Source organism: Bos grunniens, chromosome 25, assembly GCF_055505025.1.
Source record: "Bos grunniens cultivar Pamir isolate PY7600 chromosome 25, Bosgru_T2T1.0, whole genome shotgun sequence".
Lineage (NCBI taxonomy): Eukaryota > Metazoa > Chordata > Mammalia > Artiodactyla > Bovidae > Bos > Bos grunniens.
In genome coordinates, this window is record NC_141189.1 from 40,056,020 (window position 1) to 40,078,493 (window position 22,474).

General features: G+C 53.2%; 1 protein-coding gene across 9 annotated transcripts in view; it reads right to left on the reverse strand.

The window, feature by feature from the left end:
• Positions 1-1,266: 1,266 nt before the first annotated feature.
• Positions 1,267-22,474, reverse strand: part of NAA60 (N-alpha-acetyltransferase 60, NatF catalytic subunit) — a 28,226-nt gene continuing 7,018 nt past the window's right edge. For 2 of the 9 annotated variants that reach the window (XR_015154866.1, XR_015154865.1), the window contains 6 exons: positions 8,474-8,589; positions 6,733-6,862; positions 5,630-5,726; positions 4,726-4,960; positions 3,398-3,708; positions 1,267-2,591 (listed from right to left, as the gene is read on the reverse strand). Coding sequence is in view for 3 of the 9 variants with exons in the window: in XM_086376136.1 (XP_086232262.1) it covers positions 3,552-3,708; positions 4,726-4,960; positions 5,630-5,726; positions 6,733-6,862; positions 8,474-8,583 (729 nt within the window). In the remaining 6 variants the exon portion in view is untranslated. Of the gene's footprint in view, positions 3,709-4,725; positions 4,961-5,629; positions 5,727-6,732; positions 6,863-8,473; positions 8,590-18,198; positions 18,367-22,474 lie in introns of those variants that run through there. The other 7 variants (XR_015154864.1, XR_015154863.1, XM_086376138.1 and 4 more) reach the window with 5 other exon arrangements.

The window sequence follows — 22,474 nt, forward strand, 5'->3', positions numbered from 1 at the left end:
TGGTTGGGCAGGGTCTTGGCACGCCTACCAACAGGGCATGGTGTTCTGGGTGAAGAGGGCAGAGGACAGAGAAAGTTAGGCCGGGTTCAGGGAGGGTGTTGGGAAGGAAAGCAAGTTCCCAACCCGGTCAGAAATGTTGGCCTTGGCCCCACGCCGCCCACCACTGAGGCCACAGTGGAGTTCACGCTCCCTGGGGACCCCTGGCCGCCCTGACTCTCCAGACAGAATGGGCACAGCCCTTCTCCCAGCGGGGCAAGGCTCCAGGCACCCAGGCATGGGCTTGCTGTACCAGGAGGTCCTCACCCTGCCCTGCTGCCATCTGGGGCTGGGCTGCTGTCTGTCTCGGGGGCCATCCTGTGTGCTGTAGGATGTCTAGTGTTGTCCCTGGCCTCCATTCACTGCATTCCAGGAGCGCCCTCCTCCTGGAATGTGGCACAACCACAGCCTCTGGGTGGCCTCATGTCCCCTGAGGGGCAGAATCACTCTGGCCGAGACCCCCTGTTCCACATCACTGGGCTTTGGCCTGTGGAGACTGGATGGGAGGATCCAGGTTTGCCTCCATGTTCCTCGCCATCTCTGGCTTCCTGTCCCGGCAGCCCGAGCCGGGCCAGGGCCCACCTGCCCCTCTCATGGGCATCTGTCAGACCACACGTGATGATGTCAAGCACATTCTGGACGTCGGGACAGCGGGCATCCTTCCAGACACAAGGGAAGGCTCCCTCAGGCCCTGCCCCATCCCTGTATCCTCGGACGGCAGATTCTGGAGACGCTGGTCCCTGGTTGGGGCGGGGGAAGGTCCAAGTCGGGGCCACCAGCCCCAGGCCCTGTCCCGCAGGAGGGCCATCTGGGGGAGGAGCAGCCCTTGGGAACAACGCACCCAGGCTATGGAGGGGCCCGACTTCCACAGGCTGGGCTCTCAGGCCCACTGCTCACAGCTGTGTGGCTCCTGGGCAACTCCCAGCCCCTCAACCAGTTTTCCTCATTTGTTTGATGGAGGGACAGGCATGACCCCTGTCCCCAGCGAGGCCAGAGGCAGAGCCCCCGCCTGACCACTGCTTTGCCATCAGTTCTAGAGCCTCTTCCAGGGCTACATTCCATTCCTTAGCAGGGGAAGTTACAACTAGAATTGTAAAAAAAACAATCGCCCATTGAGCTGGAAGCCAGCTTTGGGACTTGCCAGGGGACAGGCACCTCCTGAGCTGCCCTCAGCCTCGGGGTGGGCCCAAGGAGCAGGGCCAGGAGCGCAAAGAGCCTTCAAAGACCGAATGTGACCAACTGAAGTCTATTTATTTGTTTGTAATGAGAAGAAACACTACAATCTGTTCAACACTGGGCTGGACACTGCAATGATTAGGGGGCGGGATGGAGGGGCAGGGCAAGGCCTCTGAGCTCATTACCAATGTCCAAGGCAGAACATTCTGGAAGACTCTTCCCTTACCCCAAGGGCCGGGAAAAAAAAAAAAATTACATGGTCATTGTTGATTCAGATTAGGGAGGACACCTAGCTGGGCCTCAGCGTGAAGCTGATGTCAGCTCGGAGGAGGGGAGGCTGAAGCCCTCCTGCCCAGATGCCCTTCATCCCGGGAGCCCCCAGGCTTGGAAGTTCCAAGGGAGGGAAGGACGCGGTCACGCAGCCCCACCTGCCCTGTTCCCTCTCCAGCTCTTGGGCCAAGCACAACTCTGCACCACCCCGCCTGCTCCAGAAGGCAGGGCGGGCAGCGAGCAGCTCTAGGGGATCCGTGCACACTCCCCTCAGAGTCTCTGCTCCAGAGGCGGAGGGATCACAAGGCACGTGACTGCCCCCAGCCTCAAAGGCTGGGTCTCACTTGGTCAACGCAGTGTGCAGCGTCGTCCTCTGTCCCCTTTGTATCTGGCCAGGCCTCAGAGCTGCAGCTCAAGGGGCTGGGAGCCTGGGGGCGGGGGAGGGGGGCATGGACCCTGGGGATCCTTATCGGCACACGTCCTCAACCTGGCTCCCCACAGCAGCTCAGGTGAATGGCACGTCCACCGTCGGCCGGGCAGCTCCGGTCACCCGGGACAGAATGAAGCCAGCCCGTGGGAGGACTCATCCTCCTGGTGGGGGTGTGAGCATCCAGCCCGTTATCCTGAGGCCCATGTGGGGAGCAGAGCCTGAGAGTCGGAGCTCAGAGTGTGGGTGAGGGGCCTCTCTGGCTGTCCCCCAGGAGCCCCAGCCCCAGGTAGAGGGATCAGATTGCTCCCTGCTCCCGGGCCTCTGGGGGCTGGCTCTGGACGAGGGGCTGGCATTCCCGGTATTCGACCCCTTGTTTTTTTCAGGCTCCTGTGTCTTTAGGGTCAAGTGTGTCCATAACACTTGGGTTCCTCCCTCTGAGAAGTTAATTCTGGCTTTGGAGGAAGGAGCTGGAAGGAATGGGCTGAGGATGGGGGGAGGCTGGTGAGGGGCACAGAGAAGAAGCCCCTTCCCACGGCCTTGCGCCCGGGGCAGCGGAAAAAACAGACCACAGTGAACGCTGCCACCAGGGCCGCCCATGAGGCCGGTGTGCACACGCAGGGCTGGGCCAGGGCTCAGCAGAACTGAAGGTTTTCAGAGCGGGTAGGAGGCCTGGGAGAGCCTGTGGGGTAGACAAGAGGGGAGCAGGGTGAAGGCCAGGGTGGAAACGCTCTGCCCCCACCCCAAGGAACTGGCCCAGGAGCTCCAAGCCAGGCGCTGGCACTCCTCCAGGCCCAGAGTTCCTTCCAGGGACCACCAGCTCCCCTCGGTCCCTTGGTCCCAGCACAAACCATGGCACCAACAGGGGTGCCAGCCCAGGAGGCCACGGAGCCCTGCCATGTGGGCTCGGCCCCTGTCACAACCTGCTCCGGGTCATGTCCACGCATGAATGCATCCTGGTGTCCCCATAGCTCTCAGAAGTGGCCGTGTCTGGGCAGAGCACTCAGCCAGGAGCTCAGAGAGTGAGCGGGCGCCGCTGGCGCTGTCAAGGCCACGTGTACACCCAAGGAAGCACGGCCAGGGACACGGTGGCACCACGGCCTGGGAAGGAGAAGCTGAGCATCCGGGGCCCCGGGGGAAAGAGACTTGATCTTTCGGTAACTTTCAACTTTTGAACCACGTAAGTATGTTATTTTTTTAAAAAAGGAGTTTAGGGCGTGAAAAGACAATGCTCTGGCCAGGGCTCAAGGACTCTGCTTTTCCTCCAAAAGTTTCCCAGAGGTGGTCAGGGATCCCCCTGGCCCTGGGCTCTGTCGCCCATGACCTGTGTGGCAGATGCCCACCTGGGGCTGCCTGTTCTCACTGCTGACGGCGCGGGGCCCCTCACTTCCCTGACCATCACCCCCTAGGCTCTCCTCCACTTCCCACAACCCCTGCTCCGGGTACCTGGGGAGACAGGGCATGCCCCACGTTGCTCTGCTCCCGAACCTGTGTAGCACCGGCCTGCGGCTGGGGCGGGTCGACCAGCCCGGCAGGTGGCCACCAGTTCCTCTGCAGAGGACAGCCGCAGTCAGATGGCCAGGAAGGCGGCGCCCGCCAGATGCCGGGGGGGTGGGGCCCGGCGGAGGCTGCCTGGCTGGCGTCACATGGTCCGGCTGTACTCGATGCCGCCCTTGGTGGAGATGCTAGACCATGGCAAGAAGCTGCAGAGCAGGCTCTGGGCCTGGCGGTAGATCCTGTGTGGGATGGAGCAGGGGCTCAGGTTCGCTAGCGCGGAGCCCAGGTGCTGGATGTAGTCCGTGCGGCTCCGTTAAGGAAGATTCCGCCTGGCCTGCCCGCCTGCCCGCACGCCCTGGGCCGCTCGGTCAGCACGGTGACCCGCAGGGGCTGCCTGCACACAACACACCGCTCCTGCGGGCGGCCATGAGCCTGCGTGGCCTCTGCAGGGCTGGGAGCCCCATCAGATGGAGGGGGCTCTGCTGTGCAAACACAGGACCTTCGAGGTGCAGCCCCACACGCCCGGACCCGACTGAGGCTGGACGCGACTGGGAGCCGGGGGCGGGGTCTGGTGGAGCAAGAGCTCCTGTTGCCCCTATGCCGGGCCCTGTCCTTGAGACGAGGAGGGGTCTGCAGTCCCCACCCCGTGGACGCCCACAGAGAGCGCCCCCCTTCACGTGAGCCAGGCCTGCAGGCTTTTGGGTCACCCCTGTTTTTCCTGTTTATTTCCCTATGAAATGGATAAAGCCTGGAATCATTCGTTTAACTTCTGTCTCTCACATACACACATTATTTGGGGGGCCACTCCCTGTGACTGTTAGGAAGACTCCTGGCCTCCATCGAATCTGTCAAGGGCCAGAGAGAATTGGCCCTTGAAGAGGAAGGTTGAAGAGGAGGGTGGAGGGCAGGGAAACCCAGCTGGGTCACGCACCCGATAAGGAAGGTTTGAATCCAGAGTTCAAAATCAACAAACCACTCTTTTCGCCTCCCGCGCTTGTTTTCTCCCGTCAGCACTAAAGCAGGGGTTTTTGTCTGCCTTAGTCACTGCTGCATCCCCCTCGACCTCAAATAGGAGGCTCTCAGTAGATACTTGACGGATGGATCTTGGGCCAGGCTGACGTCCAGGGAGCACCTACTTTCCCAGCATCCACACCCAGACCATTATATCCTGTCAAGATGTGCTGGTCAGAGTTGCCCACAACACTTGGGTCCCATGAACTTGGCCTCAGGGATGCCACGTGAAGGCAACCGTGGCTTCAGTTGGCACACAGACCCCACTAGGAAGCCACCAGCCCTCACCCCCGAGAGAGAAAGGATATAAGATAGTCCAAGGGGGGTGGCCGCCGTTGATGTAGAGGACGTAGGTAAAGCCATCTTTGAGGACCCCGCGGATAGAGTAGTAGTAAGGGAGATAGTGGTGCTGCTTGAAGTCTCTGTTCTCGTAGAAGCTTATGGCTGTGTTGTTGGTGGTAAGGACGTGCAGGTAGATGGCTTTGCAGTGGTCCTGGGCAGTGGTTGATATGTGATCCTTTAGACTCTCAAGTAACAGGGACCCTGAGGGGTGACAGGAAAGGGGCGGTGGGGGGAAGGGAGCGTGAGGCAAAGGCTGATCTTCCAAAACCACCCATTGCCGGAGTCCCTAACGTCCGAACCCTTGGTGGGGCTTGTCAGCTGAGGCTCGAATGTCCCGGACGAGGATGTAAGCCAGCCACAGTCCCTCCCAAGGGCTGGACCTACAGTGAAACTCACTGCCCTTTTAGCCCAGGAAAACATGGAGTGGAAGGGCCTGGTTACGAGGGAAGATCCCGACGCTCGCTGGCCGCGTGGGACAGGAGTTTGGAGCTGTGTGGGCGGCAGGGCCCCCAAGGGTGGCAGGCATCCGATAAACCATGGTTGGGACTGTTCCTTCAATTACGCGCGGGAGGCACGGTCAGAGGGGCCGTTCTCTGATGAGGATGCCCGGCAGGGGTTATTCATCTGATCTCACCAGATCTGGGAAGGAGGCCACAGCAGAAAGACCCAGCGAAACGTGGAAAGAAGACAGGCTGAAGGCTGAGAGTGGGTGGGGCCGGCAGACTTGTCGGGGGCAGGGAACGAAGGAAGGGTGCGAGTCTGGCCCCAACAGAGGGCCGAAGGATAGAGCAAGACAGAGACCGAGCAGGTCTTATGAGAGAGTCGGCAGGGAGCAGAGGTGAGCTGGGGGGACTTACAGGCCCCCCTTACCTATCCCGTGCTTCCTGAACTCCTTCACCACTCCCAGGCTGAGGATGTACGCGACCTGTGTGTCCACAGAGAAGCTGGAGGCCAGAATATCTCCGTCCTAGAGAGAAAGTCAGAGACCGCAGAGTCAGCAGTGGAGGCCCCGGTCCTGCTGCAGGACACGCACAGCTCCTGGGCCAACTTCCGGGACACACACCTGGGGGAACACCGGGGCAGGAGAACCCAGGACAGAGGGCAATGGAGAGCCACCCCAGCCCCATGGAAGCGAGAGGCTGCGGGCCCTTCTGTGAGAAACTGCTGCGAACAAGGCACACGCAAAGTTGCTTCTCTTGGGGCGGGTGGTAAACCAGGCGGGAGGGTTAGCAAAGCCGGACCAGAGCAGTCACGGTGGGAAGAAGCGCTGCTCAGGGGGCCCTTGGTCCGTGTCAGTCCATGTGCCAGGAGACAAGGCGGCCCCACGGGGTGTGGGCGCTGTAACTGAAGGATCCCACACGGTCCCATGGGGTCCTGGAGTACAGGGGGAGGCAGGTGGGGGCGGCCGAGCGACATGACACCCCACGCGGCCTCTTGGCTCCAGAGATGGACCACCGGACTGGGAGAGTCACGCCTCTGACCAGGACCAGGGTCTCATGTTCTTCTGCCTCACAAAGAACTGGAAGGCTCTGCCATGTGTGTGGTTTTCGCTCCCTCACTGGAAAGGACACTTGTGACTCGGCTTGTGTCCTGTCCCGTGCTCGCTAAGTGGCTCCCAGGTGCTGGATCAGGGGCAGCCCGGCCCATTCTCACCCCAGCCTCCGCCCAGCAGTTAACCTGGACACAGGAGGACCCACCACTGGCCTCAGGGAGGAAGCCTCCTTCCGGCTCTTGTGACTCGAAGCCACAGGAAGCCCGTGTACCGATCACCCTCCTCCCTACTTCACGACAAGGGTCACTGTGAAGCCCACAGTCAGGTCGTGCAACTTAATGCATGTATGACTGTGTCACAAACACACAGAATGAAACCAACCACCTAGGACTCACACCTGTCCAGGCTCCCAAGAGGATGGGGCCCAGCGCAGGCAGCGTCCAGAGGTGTCAGCCCCTGAGCCATCGCTGCAGACACTCACCTCCTTGTGTATCTTGGTCCGATTCTTAATTTCAGCTACAATCATCCCCACGATGTCACCCCTGTAGGTCGCGGCGAGGGAAAAGAACTTCTTGTTGGAGGTGATATCACGATACCATGAGTCTGGGTACCTGAGGAAGAGATAAACGCACGTGGACTGGCCGAAGGTCAGGTCCAATCACCACTGTGCTTCAGAGTGGAACCACGGAGGACCCTTGGCTGCTCCGTCCAGCACTCAGGGTCTGCCCACCACCCAGTCTCCACCAAAGGGCATCACCCTCAGAGTTGCAACTTCTGATAGCCGTTATCTGTCCAGACGGGACCATTCACTGCTGAGTGGCCTTTGAGTTTTGGGCACATGAGGGCAAGGTGTGTCCAGAGCTGCTGGGGCTGCTCAGCAAGAACCCCGAGGGCAGCGGGGAACAGAGCAGTGAGGCAGTGCTGAAAAGGCAGAGTCAGCTGCAGCCCAGGAGACTCGGACAGGTGGGAGTGAGGGGTGGTTTCCTGACAGGCTAGGTTAGCCTGGGATTCCTTTCTTGGGACCAAGAGCAGAGGAGGGTCTCAGACCCCGCCTGGAGACCCAGGGAGGTGCTCTCCTCAGGTCTGCTCTGTAGAGGCCACTGCCCCACTGTCCCTGCCAGAAAGTTCCACAGAAGCTGAGCATCACCCAGCCTCCTCTCCTGGTCCGTCAGTCCCACCTTCTGACCAGCAGTGTCAAGCTGGCACAGCGGCCAGGAGTGAGCCACCACACGGCCCGAGGGGACTACAGTTCTGTCCACCATCTTTAGAACCTAAGGCCTCCAGCCCAGCCATCTCCAAGGAGGTAGGAAGGCCGGGCTCCTCAGAGGCCCATAGACTCCGGCCGGTAAGGCTCCACCCACCCCAGGTCACCCTCAGCAGGGTCTACTGCACAGACTTGCTGGATTCCTGTCCAGCGGTGGGACTGCTGGGCTGATGGTCACTTTCTATGAAACCACCACTAGCCCACAGCACACTCCAATCAGGGAAGTAAGGGGTGGATGACCGGCTTGAGCAGGTCTGAGGCTGAGACTCATGGAGACGTGATGTTGGCAGGATAGTGTTTATTTTCAATTTTTAAGAGTTTGTACTATTTTTCCTCACTATAAATGCTCTACGAGCACATTATAGGAAAATGCAGGAAACAGAGACAAGCAAAACCAAACAAAACTTGTAGTTGCTAATCATCCACCCAAAGAACTACCAAAAACATTTGCTACATGGCACACATCCTCCTAAGCTTTTATCTTGTATATGCTTTCAAATAAAAGAGGGATTGTGGTATATCCTGGCTTCTCGTCTGCTTTTTTCACCTACTATTTCACACACACACAGACAAACATATAAACCTCGAGGACAGATTTCTTTGTCCCTGGCTGGATAATATTGTACTTCTGCATGTATATCCCCTGATGTAGGGAACCAATTCCTTTCTGTTAGGACACTTAGGTTGCTTCTCGATTTTCTGAATGTCATAAGCAGCACTGCATGAAGTGTCCTTGTAACTGAAGATTCTCTGCAAGGCCCTTCCCGATCTCTGTACAAGAACATGGTGAGGTGCAGAGAGACCAGGAGCGCCAGGGAGCAGGGCCTGGGGCCCCGACGGGTGAGGGGGCTCTCGGTCACCAAGGACCAACACAGCGAGCCCCCCAGCTTAAGCACTCTGTGCACAGGCCCCCGGACACCCCCACCCCAATGCCCACCTGCAGACCCGCTGGACTTACTCGATGGGGAACCAGTCGCCGCACAGGTGCTTCACGGTGTCTATGTCATCGTGGCAGAGGAGGCGCAGGCTGACCTCGCTGAGCGCGCTGGACGGCACCGCCTCTGTCATTCACACCTGTGGGGGAGGGGCGTCAGGAGGGCGGCGCACGCCCCAAACCTCCTCTTCAGGCAATCTGCAGGGCTACCAGGACGGGAACGCTCACAGTGGCCCCGTGGGTGGAGGGCCTCTCCCCTCATGAGTGTTCCCACACCAGGCATCACAGACACCCTACCCTGCAGAGAAGGCCTGGGAGGATGGGGATACCCAGAGGCCCCCTCCCTGCTCACCCGGGACGCTCCTGAGCCCTGTGGAGGGCAGCTGGCCTCTGTTCTCTCCCCGCTCAGCCCCACTGAGCTGCACACTGAGTGCCCACACCCACCCCGCTTCCCCTCACCCGCTGTTCCTCCACTGGGAGGGCACACGGCCCCGCCTCTCTGCCTGGGTCAGTGGCATCCTATGACCCAGAGCTCAACGGCCCCAGGGACCTGGTGGATTTAGAGTGGCACTTACGGGATGGGCTGTTTCTCCTCCCCATCCAGGAGATTAAGATTCATGTACAGAGAAAGACTTCAAGAGATGCCAGAACTTCAAGTCAGGGGCCACGAGTTGCAACGACTAAATCAGGAAGCTATGCTCAATCCAGACAGGAGGGTCAAGTGTGGGCTCCGACGAAGCACCTACACCCCCAGGACCAAGCAATCGCCAAGGAAAAGCCGAACCCTGCACCCCCTGAGATCCTGCAGCCACAGGACCCCCAGGGATAGAGGCCAGGCTGCCAGTGCCTCCAGTAAAATACACAAAGCCCTTTGGTCCCAGCCTAAAGTGCTGGGTCTGAAGCAGATCAAGCCTCGAGGCTACCCAGTACATGGGCACCATGACATCTGACACACACAGAAGGGGTGGCATTCTACGTGACAGCTGCCTGCTCTCTCCAAACACTCATTGTCATTAAAAAAACAGAAGCAGACTGAAAGAGACAGGGAGACCTACAACCAAACATGATGTGCAAACTCCTTCTGGGAAACACAAAAAGTCAAACAGCATTTGGGAGAAACTTAAATGTGGGCTGGATGCAAGATGATGAATTTATTATGAAATGATTATGAACCTGTTACTGTCTCAGACGTGGAAGGTGGAGTGCTCCTGTAGACGGTCTTAGAGATGCTCTGCTGAAATACTTCAGAGCGAGGCATCATCAGGTTTAAAACTAAATAACTCAAAATTTTTTCAACTGCTTAGGAAGCAAATGTGACAAAATGCTGTTAGTGGTTGCATCTAAGTGGCAGGTTTATATAAAACAGGAACTGACTGTTTACACATTCCATTTTTCTATGTATTTGAAATTTTCCTTAACAAAAGTTGTGGTCAGGGCTGGGGAAACGATGGTTCTGTGCGGGGGCACTGCGAGGACCCAGGCAATGCCAGAGGCCAAAAGGGTGCCCGAGGCCAGAGCCCTCCTGCTGCTGGAAGTGCCACGCCCTCCTCTTGGGCAACAAGACTGCCTGCTCTCATCACCCTTGGCAGAGCTTCAGGTGTCTCACTGGTTGTGCCCAGCAGGTTCTCAACCAAGAGCTGGGGTGCTCTGAGCTCCGCAGGAGGAGGTACAGGACAGGAGGCGTCGGCTCACCCTCCGCAGTCTCTCCCCGGAGTTGGCAGGACAAGTGCCGGCGACTGACAACCCCAGCTGCAGAGCTGGGGGCGCAGTTACTCCGCGCGGCCGCAGGCAGATGCTGGGTACCTGGGGAGCTGGCACCACAGGGAGCACGGTACCTGTGGTACCTGCACCAGGAGGCTGACTACAAAGAGGCTGGGGTGGGCACTTCCCGAGGGGATGGAAATGTTTTGTATCTTGAGTTACGTACACAAACGTATATACACGTATGTTAAACTCATTGGGTGTATTCTGTTGTATGTATGTTAAACTTCCATAAAGTTGGTTTTAAAACATTTTAAAGGTTGAGGAGTGACAGCAAAGGGAGAGGCTGATAATAAACAAGCAACTTGCCCGTCCTGGGATTTATACATTTTCACCCTAGTGTCCTTGTGACGATGCTCTTGACCAAAGGGGCAGGATTTCCCTGTTCAGCGTTCATAAAGAACACTGGCCTCTAAGACACACAGCTATTTGTGGATTCTCACATCCCTATTAAAAGTACTTGGATGTTTTCAAAGGCCGTTCTTTAGATGCCTTGATTTAAAAATAGAGACATGTCACATCTAACTAAGGGGAAATGTAGTATATTATTGTGCCTGATCTGCCCGAGCCCAACCGACAGGAGTGGAGGAGGGAGAATCCGGCACCCACATGCCAGAGAGAAAGGGATGTTTGGGGGGTGGGCGGGTGGTCAAGACAGAGGGGGTATGGTGGGCAGCGCTGGTCCACCACTGGGGGAGAGGCCGGGAGACTGACATCTGACACCTCTGGGGACCCCGCTTGTCCACCTGGAACCTTCAGCCAAGTACTGACCTCCTGTTGCTATGTGCTGCCCTACGGGCTTAAGGGACAAGGACTCAGAAGACTCACTGGAGGACAGAGGTGGCAGGTGAACCAGAGCAGAGCCCCCGGGTCAGCCCTTTGTCCTGAGCCCCAGGGGGCTGGAGCTGCAGGCACACAGGCCACCTTTCCGTGCATTTCCCTACAAAGACACAGACACACAGATCCTACGATAGCAGGGACGCACTGTGCAGGAGAAGACACAGTTCCGGCCTGCAGCAAGAGTTCTTCCGGGCTTGCTAGGTCTGCCTTCTGCCCTTGGCCTGCAGGGGTGGGCGAGTGGAACATTTCTAGAAGGGACAGAAATTGGATTCTCCAAGACGATGAAGGGCCAGCCCACTCACCTCTCCATCTGCCCTTTCTCCTTCCCTAAACCTCGTCCCCGTGGGCTGTCTGCAAGAGTCATCTTCCTTCTGAGCTGAAATGACCTCTCGGGTCCCTGGGTTGATGCCATGCGGTGGCTGGGGGTGATGCCTGATCACCTGGGCGTGCGCTCCCAGACCCCACTTCCCGAGGGACTGCGCGTGCCCAACCAGAGGACAGAGTGAACTCCAACATCTCAGGCATATCCTCCACCCCACCCCCCAGCTGCCAAGTGCTAGGGATTCAGGACCTGGGGCCTCGGGATGGGACTGTTCTAGTTTCGGGAGGGGTTTCCTGGCACCATCACAATGCCCATGGGGCAGAGCACCACCCTGGCCTGTCCCTGCACTCTGGGCCCCTTCTCAAACAAAGCACGGGAAAGATCAGTGCATACTAGTCCACGGCACAGAGTTAAAGACCACCAGGGCCCTCCAATGTGAAATGCTGCAGGCATCAGGCTTATTGGCTCAACAAACCCAACAACAGATTCCAAGCTCTTGCCTTAAGGGTGGATGGCGCAAAAAAGGAAAAGTAAGCCAGTGATGGACACACGGCACCACCCTGCTCATCAGTAAAATGGGCTGAAGGGCTCAGAGCAGGGAGTGAGGGAAACCGTGTCAGTTCAGCTCATTTGTTCAAGTGAGCAGCCATCTGGGGGCGGGGCGGTGGGAGCTGTCTCTACAGCAGCCTGGAAGCCTTTCAAAGCCTGAGAGTGGGAGGAGAAATATGAATAATTTACAGCAGACAAGACACAAACACCCAGCACTGTGGGTTCAAAGCACCTCCCTCTTACAGTCCGCCACACGATGCCCCAAGGGGAGCCCACAGTCTCCTCACACACAATTTAAGACACAGCACTGCACCTGCGAACTGTTAACAGTGGGGGATTCCGTTTGTGTGATATTCTAAAACTGGCTGAAGACACTGACGGTAAGAGCAATGAGAATGCGGCTGGGAGTACAGAGGACCTCGATGGGAGGGCATAGGATGACTCGTGGGGCCGGCGACAATGTTCCCATGTCCATCAGGGTCGTCAACTGCGTTCACCTGCACACTTCAGATCTGCCGGCTGGGCGGCATGTGAACCATCTCTCGACTCCAAAACAAGACAACAACCAGTGGTCTGGAGCAGTCCCGGGGTCAGCCCGTGCTTCCCTCTGGGCCAGGGGTTCTATGACCACCGCCCCCATCGCAAAGAGAATCCATTCATTTATTTATCACAGTTGAACTGAAAACCCAGGCCCCGCACTAGACACTGCGGTTGCAGTAAAGAGCAGAGATGGACATCTGTGATCACTGGCGGGGCTGGAGGGGGTGAGGAGGTGTGTGTTTTCTTGCTCTTTTACCTAAATACTCTCAGAAACGCTTCCTTTGCTTGAGGAATTCCGAGGCAAACAGCACATCAGTGAACACAAAGAATGCCATCCAGCAGGCTGGGCAGGGAGGGGTTAACACACCTGTCGGAGGGGATGCTCCCCTCCCAAGCCCTCAGGAGAAGGCAGGAGATCCCCTTGCATCACTCAAGGTGTTTTCCTTGACTATTTGATCCGCCTCCTTGAATCAAGAGTTCCAGGAGGAGAAACAGAGTCCTGAACTGTCCCACGAGCGTCAGCTCATGCCCTCCCTGCCAAAACCAAGAGGGATCACTGGCTCACAGTATTTCTTACAGCAGTGGCGTCCAGGGCCAGGCAAGGCTTCGAGGCCACACACATGCACTGTCCAGCGCCCCCGCCACGTGCGGGCCCTGGGTCCCCGTAGGGCTGTGACGCGGGGACCAAAGTCCTCACAGGACATGTGCAGGGTGTCTGGCAGGCGAGTAAAAGTAAGCCTTCTACAAATGGGGCCATGACTGCCAGGTGCCAAGTTCTCTTCCAGGGACTAGTGAACGTGCAGGACCCGCACTTGAAACTCGGGCCGTCACCAGATTCTCGAGGATGAGGAGGAGAATGGATTCTTCCAGAGGCGGGCCCACTCAGCACTGCCCGGATCTGGGGCTGAAATGGATGCCACTGGCAGCTCAGTTTTTAGGGGGAAAGCACAGCCATGGCGGTCTCGGGCTCAGAAACCCTGCCTGCCTCTCACCGCTGCCCCTTCAGCAAACCAGCGCCCCCAGCCCTTTCCAGCGCTTCTGTGCTTTTTCCACCTGACTCTGCTGGGCTTTGTTGTTTTACATTTGACTTTTTAATCTCTGCGTCCCTGGGTTTGTATTTAAGATCCTTCAAAATCCAACAGATGTTAAATGTGAACGTGGGTCAAATTCGGTATAAATTAATACTTGACCATGTGGTTAACTTTCATAACAAAAATTATTTTTAAAAAGAAATTCAATCTCCTCTCAGCATTTGCCTGTGGAATTAAGGCAGATGTCTGTTTTACATCACTCACTTCTGCCTCATTTGAGTTTTTTTTTAAACAATGAGCTTGTTTTTATTATCAGAAAAAAATAAAGACTTCCAGGTGGTATGTGAAAATTCAGAACACATTTTTTATATTACAGTATGTTTTTAATTGTAACAACTTGAGAATTTTATAATGTCTCTTCTAATTATAAGTAGAATGGTTATCCATTTTACCCTAAAATAGACTCTCAGTGCCAATGTTTAAGCCCCATACCCTTGGCATAGCGTGGCATTTATGCACTGATGCCAGAAATAAACATTATAAACACAGACCCATACTTGTAATGAAGCAAAGAGGAGGCAGTTGTTAGTAAGAAAAATATTTTAAAGAGTTCCTCTGCAATCATTACAAAGAAAATTCAGTGGCCATATAAAAATCAATTTTAAAAATATTTAAAGGCTTCAGGACAACCATCTAAAAAAAACCAAAAAAGGTTTAAAAAAGAACATCCCCCATTTGTTAAATGCTGTTTAAAACTTTGTTCATGGTAAAATAAGAATCAACACACAATATGAAGCAAAAACTCAAAAGCCCCCTCCTCACTTTGTCCTCAGTAAAATGAAGGTTAATAGATTCTTGAGTTTCCTACTAGAAAGCAAACTTTTTACATAGGAGAGGGTTTACTGGGTACGGGGCCGAGGGGGCTTCTGAGGTGGGAGGTTTCACTGGTACGTAACAGCGTGATCAAATGTCAAGCAGAGTACTTTTCTATACGTTTCTACATATTTCCACAAAAAAGTTAAACACAGGAGGCCAGAAGAGAAGCAATCCTGTAATTTGAAGCTAAGAGTAGAAAGAGTAGCAAATATTTGGCCAGCAAGAGCTTCTGAATAGTTTACAACTAGAGTCACAAGGAAGCATCTAAAAAGAAACAAGTTGTTAGAAAGGAGCAAGCAACTCAGAGCTACAGGAACTATGGAAATACTGTTGTAGTAACACTGTCCAGATAAAAATCCTTTCAGCAGCTAAGGGACACTTACCCAGAGACTATTTTATAAAAAGAAATTGCTTTCTTCTCAGTTATTTTTAAGATGGGCTCAAATTTCACTACTTTTCTGCCCAAATACTTCGCTGTCCTATTTCAGGAATGCAGGAGACAAAATAGAGAACACAATTTACTGTTTAATAACAAGAAATAGAACTGGAAGAAGTTCTTTTTTCAATGTGGTCTGTTTTCTCTGGTCTTCCTGTGGAAGCAAGCGGACAAACATTTGTTCTGAGTCCTTTTTCCCAATCAGTTCCTCTTTGCTTCTTTACAAATGCAAATCTTTTTTAATTTGGCTATGTGGCATATGGGATCTTAGTTCCCTGACCAGGGATCGAACCCACGCCCACTGCATTGGAAGCTTGGAGTCTTAACCCCTGGACCGTTAGGAAAGTCCCTACAACTGTGAATATTATTAGAATGTTTATGTCTGGCATCAGTGCACAAGAGCTGGGTTACTTCACGGGTATGGACCTTCAACGTTGACACTAAGAGAGTCTATTCACTGAAAGAGGCATTTTAAGGTCTCTACGTGGTCACACTCATAGGTGGCTCGCATCATCAGTATTCCAAGTGTTGGCCCTGCCTGAGCAGGAAGTCAGCCTCAGGTGAGGAGATGGGGAGTATGAGAGGCCCTCAGGATGGGACTAGGGACTGACTGGCCCTCATGTGAGGTGACACCCTGACCATCCAGGCTCCACTCGTGGGCACCTCGAGGTGACCGCCACATGTCGGCCAGCCTCTGCAGAGCGGCACTCAATGGACCACTCACTGGTTCAACTGCTGACACAGACCCCAAACCACTATGTGCAGAAGGCCCTGGCTCCCTGTTCAGATGTCTTCCCATCACTCCAGAGGCACCGAGCAAACATTTCAGGTTCGGAGCAGAGTGTCAACCCTACTATGCATGTGCTTACTGGGTTTTCAAACACACAGATCTCTCTTTAACCTCTCTTTAATCAGCACTGGGCTTCAGCGAACCCTGACCTGGCCTGCCAGCCAGTCTCGATCAGAAGTCATGCTAAAATCATCATATTTCGGGAAGGAGGTCTGATCCCAGAATTATCAGAGACACTTAGAAACATTTGTTGAATGAAATTCAACCTTCAATCTTGGCCAGAAAGAGACCCAGGAGTTCCAGCATCACTTTGCAGATCAGTGTTTTACTCGAAAGCGCTGCGTGTGGACGGAAGCAGGATGCAGGATCTAGATCCCAATCTTCTTTTCTGTAAATGAGGAACTGAGGTGGGTGAGCTAGGAGGACTCCGTGGGTTTCTTCCAGAAAGAGAAGTCAGGGAGGAGGTGGTGGAGGCGAAGATGTGGAGAGGGAGGAACCTCCATTTAAGAGAAGGCCTGGCAGCTGACAAGCAGCCAGCTTTCTGTTCAGGTAGGAGAGTCGTCAGCAGCGAGCAGAGACCTCGGGGCATTTTGGCAGAGATCTGTACTGCCCCAGACTCAGAGCTCTGAATACCTGTAGCTGCTGCCAGGTAAGGATTCTGGGTCCACCTGGTCTAAACACATCTCACCTGCTAGAAGACAAACTGCTGCGAGCCAGTCCACTGAGGCTGGACAGTCTGCGGGGCAGAGCACCAGGTGAGCAATGACGGCCCCACCCTTCTTAGTTCTAGTGTCTTCATTTCTCAAATCTCCTAACATCCAGGTATTTTCTTCCAACACAGGCAGAGGCCAAGTTGCCAAACAACATCAACAGGTCACATCTGAAGTCTGAGAGTGGGTGTGGTTAAAATAAACATTTTACAGTGATAAAGTCACTGTAAGTGATAGTGGGGAGAGGCTAAAGGTAAGACACACACACAGACCTTTTAAAATAATGTGTGTATTTTTTATTTTGGCCTGTGAACACCACACCATGCACTGACTCTTACTTACAGGTTTTAACCATCTTCATAGAAATCCAGCACTTCTGGAAACACAGTGATATGGAACTTCAGCAAACTGTGGCCCAAAAGAGGAGCCCAGGCACACTGCTTCTCAAAGGGCCAAAGTGCACTTTAATTCTAACACACAAACTTCCAACAACAGGGGAGATGAAGACCTATGTCATGCTCAGCCATGACCACTTGTTAAATGACAGGGACTTCTATTTCAGCCACCCTTGAGTTTCTTCTGGCCTTGAACCCTTTCTTCTCAAACTGAGCTTAAAGCAATTCAGGGATTTTTGCCAGAAGAGAGGATTTGTTTTGCTCCAGCCCCTTTTAAATTCAGTGCTGTTCAAGACTACCCTTCTCCCTGCCTCACAAGCCAGTACTGTTGGCCAAAGGACTTCTAACACTTAGCTGTACATACAAAGTGCTTCACAGAATGTGGTATTTCTACCACTGACTTGCAGTCATACTGACTTTCCCGGTTCAGGCAGTTAAGCGTTAACATTAAATTTTCTGTCTTCTGTGCTCCAGTAAAATATCTGCACCCAGCAAAGTTATCTTCAGTTCTGACTCTCTGATTACAACCATTCCAGGTACCACAGGGCTGTAGGGCTGTTATCCTTTTCCTTCAAGAGAAACTAACAAAATGGTATGGCTTAAGGACTGGGCAGAGTTAAAACAGACCAAGGAAGCAGCCAATGGCCACGTTTATGACAGAGTAACTCCTCCTCTCATCCCCAGACCCTGGGGTCCATCACTTCCTGAGCACACAGATATTTGTTGTTAGTGGTCCAGGGAAGGCGCTCAGCCTCCCTGAAAATCTTCCCAGGGGAACAAACCACAGAGGCTACAGATTCCCTCTGTTACATGGGAAGTGCCCAATCAATGGGCCAGAGCTCAGATGTGGTGCAAGGGTCTGCACGGCCAACCTTTACCCCAAAACGTAAGGAATTGAGCTGTCTTAACCAAAATACACAGCTTAAGGAGTAAGAAGTGGAGACGACCGAGAAAGAGTTTCAGGGTTTCCAGAGTTCACGGGAGGGCAAAAAAGTCGCCAAGTAACTACAACCCATGCAACAAGTACCAAAGCAGCGATGGGGCCCGGCAAGGCAGCAAATCGCTGAACTGTGAAAAGGACGGGCCCGGCATCTCCCGCGAGGCCCGGCGGGCAGCAAGGGGCAGGCTGCCTTCTGCTTCCAAATCTCCCCCGCCAGGTCGTCCCGAGGCCTGGCACGGAGGCAGCCCAAGCAAAAGGATCGGGATCGCGCCCCTGGGGCCTCGGCCCCCTCCTCGGCCGGGGAAACGCGAGCTCTGTGATCGCCCTGAAACCCCGCGGAGATGTCTGGGCGCCGGCTGGCGGGGGCAGCTCACCGGCCTCCCTCGAACCGACGGGTCGTCCCACGCCCCGCCAGGGCAGCCTCGGGCCCCCTGCACCCCGGCAGAACCCCGCGACTGCGCTGCCGCCCCGGCCCGGAACTGCTCCCCTGCCTCCCTTGACGCCCGCCCTTGGCCGGGCCAGGCGCTCCGCCGCAGGCCCGAGCCCCGGGATGCCTCACCTCGGGCGGGAGCCGGCGGCAGCGGACAGCTTTCTAGGGCTCAGTGCATCCTTGGTTCGCGGGGAGCCAGGAAGTGGGGCCGCGCTGAGCCCGCAACCAGTTATGTAACCGGCAGGGGCCGCAGCCGGGACGGAGGCGGCGGCCCGAGGCACTTCCGCCTCCCGCGCCGGGCCGGCGGCACAGGCGGAAGCCCATTGGCCAGCGTCGTCCACGTGGGGCGGCACCTCGCGACGCCGACGCCGCCATCTTAAGAGCGGGCGGGCCTCGCGCGAAGCCGGACACCGGAGTGAGTGGACACAAGAGAAGCTGGGACGTCGGCGGTGGAGCAGCGGAGGCACCTCTAGGGGGCGCGTCTGCTAAAGGCTCGCGAGGCTCTGAGAGCCGGCGGAGGGGCTGGACAGGTCCGGCCGATCCTCGGGGCCCGAGCCCGGCGGGCGTGGACGCCGGGGGCGCGGTCCGGTTGGTAGCCGGCGGGCTCGGGTTCTTGGGCTGAGCGCTGAGGCTTGCAGCCCTCCACTTCCTGGCCAGCGGTCCTCTCGTTTGGTTTGGGGCTGGAGCTTTTCCATCCGCAGCGCCTGACGGGGCTTCCAGCTAGGGAAGCGTGATCCGGTGGCCAACGACGGCTGGAGGGCAGCACCACCCGGCTCAGCGCCGGACGTCCGCGGCAGCCAGAGTCCAGTTTCTGCCGTGTAAAGTGGCAGGGGCGCCGGGGGGGGGGGGGGGGGCGGGGGGGGGTTGGGCAGGGGGAGGGGTGTCAGTTGCCCTCAAGTTGGAGGAGGGTCTACTCAGCGGTCCCCACCCCATTTGGCTCCAGGAACCGGTTTTTATGTTAGACAGTTGTTCCACGGACCAGGGATGGGGGGATGGTTTGGGGGTGATTCAAGCATATTTATTATACACTTTATTACATCAGCTCTACCTCACATCATCAAGCATTAGGTCCTGCGGACTGGGGACCCCTGGTCTACATCACAAAACCTAACTCAAACTTTGTTACTAAGGGACTTGTGTTGAGCAAAATCTGATGTTAACTTTAAAGGATATATTTATCCTTTGCCTTCAAATACCTTTCACTGGTAATATGGCCAAAGGACGGAATAAGAAGGCTAAAATGATCAACCCTCAAAGGACCTAATTCACACCCAAATAGACATTATGACAGATTAAAACAGTCTAAAATCACACTATTTTATAAACGTTAAATGCATATTCTTTAACATTTTGGCAATGAAAAGTTACCTAAAGAGATTAGAAGTCTGAAAGGTAAGTGGTGTAAATAGATCAAGAGTAGTGTAACAAGAGGATATATAACAACCCAGAAAGTCTATTGTCTACACAATAAGATGTTAGTGGCTGGTGGAATCTTGATTTGTGTAAAGCAGCTTATATAATATTTACATTTTCTTTTAGTAACAGTTTCTCTAAGTTCCTATTTTAAAAGCTGAAAAATTATGGACAAAATGAAAATATACAATTTACAACTCTGTAGAGTTACAGTTTTAAGTACAGCAAACATGCTGTTGTAAGCAAAAATGCTGTGGTTAATGTGTTTTGGTCCATTCAGGGCATTTCAAGCATTCTATATATTTAGTGTGTCACTATTAACTTATAATCAAACTTATTAAAAAAACTTTAGTGTGTCTATTAACTTATAATCAAACTTGTTAAAAAAACTTTAAATATAGAGTTCAAAATAACTATAAACTTTAATATAATCAAACTTGTAAAAAAAAAAAACAACTTTAGGATAGAACAATCAAGAATGAGGAGGCTATAAAATGCATACTTGAAGTCCTACACATTTTCTAGAGATGGGCTGCAAATTTAGCTGCGGTCTTTCCAAAAATTCACTTTGAAGTGGGAACTGGTTGCAAGATCCAGCAAGTCAGTGTGTCAGAGTAATTGTCCCCTAGTATCCACTGTCTTCCTCCTCCTCCTCTTTTTTTTTTTTTTCCCCTAATGTAGACCATTTTTAAAAAGTCTTTATTGAACTTGTTACAATATTGCTTGTCTTTTTTTATGATTTGAATTTTTGGTTGGGAGGCCTATGGGATCTTAGCTCCTCAACCAGGGACTAAACCCTTACCTTCTGCATTGAAAGGCAAAGTTTAACTACTGCACTGCCAGGAAAGTCCGTCCTCTCCTTTCTTTTTTAAAAACAACTGCTTAATCACATTCTCATGCAGTAGTAGGACAGTACCCCCTTTAGCAGGCAAAGAGCTAACAAGTTAAGCTTGTATTTCTTAGCCTCCTTTGCAGCAAGATGAAACCATATGCCAGACTTTTTGCCAGTGAACAACAGTGGAAGTGATGTGAGCAACTTAGGTTCTCAAGCATGTCCTTAAGAAGAAATTGTTTAAATATTAATAACTGGTGATGCTAGGTGAAAAGTACATAGGTGTTTACTGCACTATTCTTTCAAATATTCAGAGGTTTGAAATTTTTAAATTAAAAAGATGAGATTTTAAATAAAGGAAAATTGCTAGTTTAGGGCTTTCTTGGTGGTCCAGTGATTAAGAATCCGCCTGCCAATGCAGGGGACATGAGTTTGATCCCTGCTCAGGGAAGACCCACATGCCGCAGGGTAAGTAAGCCCACGTGCTGCAACCGCTGAAGCCCAAGCACCCTAGAGCCCGTCCTCCACAACCCTAGAGCAATGAGAGGCCCTCGCACCACAACTGGAGAGAAGCCCCACTCACCACTAGAGAAAGCCTGTGTGCAGCAATGAAGACCCAGCACAGCTAAAAGTGAATAATTTTTTTTAAAGGAAAGTTGCTTATTTTCCTCATCCTTTCTCTTGCCTTCCATCAGGTTCCTATCAACAGAATGTGGAGACAGTGGTAAGCCCTTTCAGTTACACAGGAAAGGCAAACCCTGCCGAGGTTCTTGCTACTCAAAGTGCTGTCTTGTGGTCCAGCAGTATTAGCATCACCTGGATGTACTTAAAATGCAGGCTCAGACCTTACGAGAACACAGGCAGGAAGGGGCATCTCCTGACCACAGGAACTGGCTCAGGGAACTCTGACTGGCACTGAGCTCAACACGGATTGGTCCTCTTAAGTCTCTGCCTTCCTTGTTTCTTTTTCTCTCTTTTTGGTATGTTTTGAGATATTTCTTCCAAGTGATCTAAGAGACCACTGGCTTTCTTTCTTTCTTTTTTTTTTTTTTCTCTCCTTCAATTTAGTTACTGAATGTAAATTTAAAAACAAAACGTGCTTTTCAGTTCCAGATTCATTTAAAGCGATGATGCACTGGGACTTCCCAATGGTCCAGTGGTTAAGACTCTGCCTTTCAAAATAAAGACAAAAAAAAGAAGGATCTGCCTTCCAATGCAGGGGATGAGGCTTCAATCCCTGATCAGGGACCCAAGATCCCACATGGTGTGGGGTAACTAAGCCCGAGAGCTGCGACTAGTGAGTCTACACACTCTCGAGCCCAAGCTCCACAGCAAGAGAAGCTCCCTTGCACCCCAACTAGAGAAGTCCCTGCTCAATGCCCATGCACAGCCAAAATAAATAAGTGATTAAACAAATAAAACTATGATGCATTCTCTTGGATCACAACCTTCCTGATACCCAGGAAACAGCTGGGTTTCCAAAACCAGACTTTGCAGGTAGACCTCAAAAACATTTTTCCAGGATCCTAGAAACAGAGCATGAACAAGCCACTTCATGGCAAGTTCTACAGACAGACAGCTTGCTGACCAGCATCTGCTTTGCCTGAGAGGACACGGGACTATCCTTGGAGCACTCCCAGGAGAGGAGAAAGGCTCCAGGAGACTGGCTTGAGGTGAAGTGGATTGTTCTGACTCATGGTTCTGATGGGTTTATTAACATTTGCATGGATCATACAGAAATCCACTGCACTTCTTCACACTAACAATGAAAGAGAGAGCAAAATTTAAAAATCCCTTTTGAAACTGCCCACCCCCCCAAAAAAAAATATTTAGGAATAAACCTGACTAAGGAGGTAAAAGGCTTAGATGTTGAGAACTATAAAATGATAAAAGGAAATTGAAGATTATTTAAATAAATGGAAAGAGATCCCATGCTCTTGGATTAGAAGAATTAATGTTAAAATGGTCGTGCTACTCAAAGCAATCTATGGATTTAATGTGATCCCTATTATTTAATTAACTGTGATATTTTTCACAAAATTAGAAAAAGTAATCCTGAAATTTATATGGAACCATAAAAGGCCCCAGATTACCAAAGCAACCCTGGGGGAAAAGAACAAAGCTGGAGGCATGATCCTTCCAGCAACAGTAATCAAAACA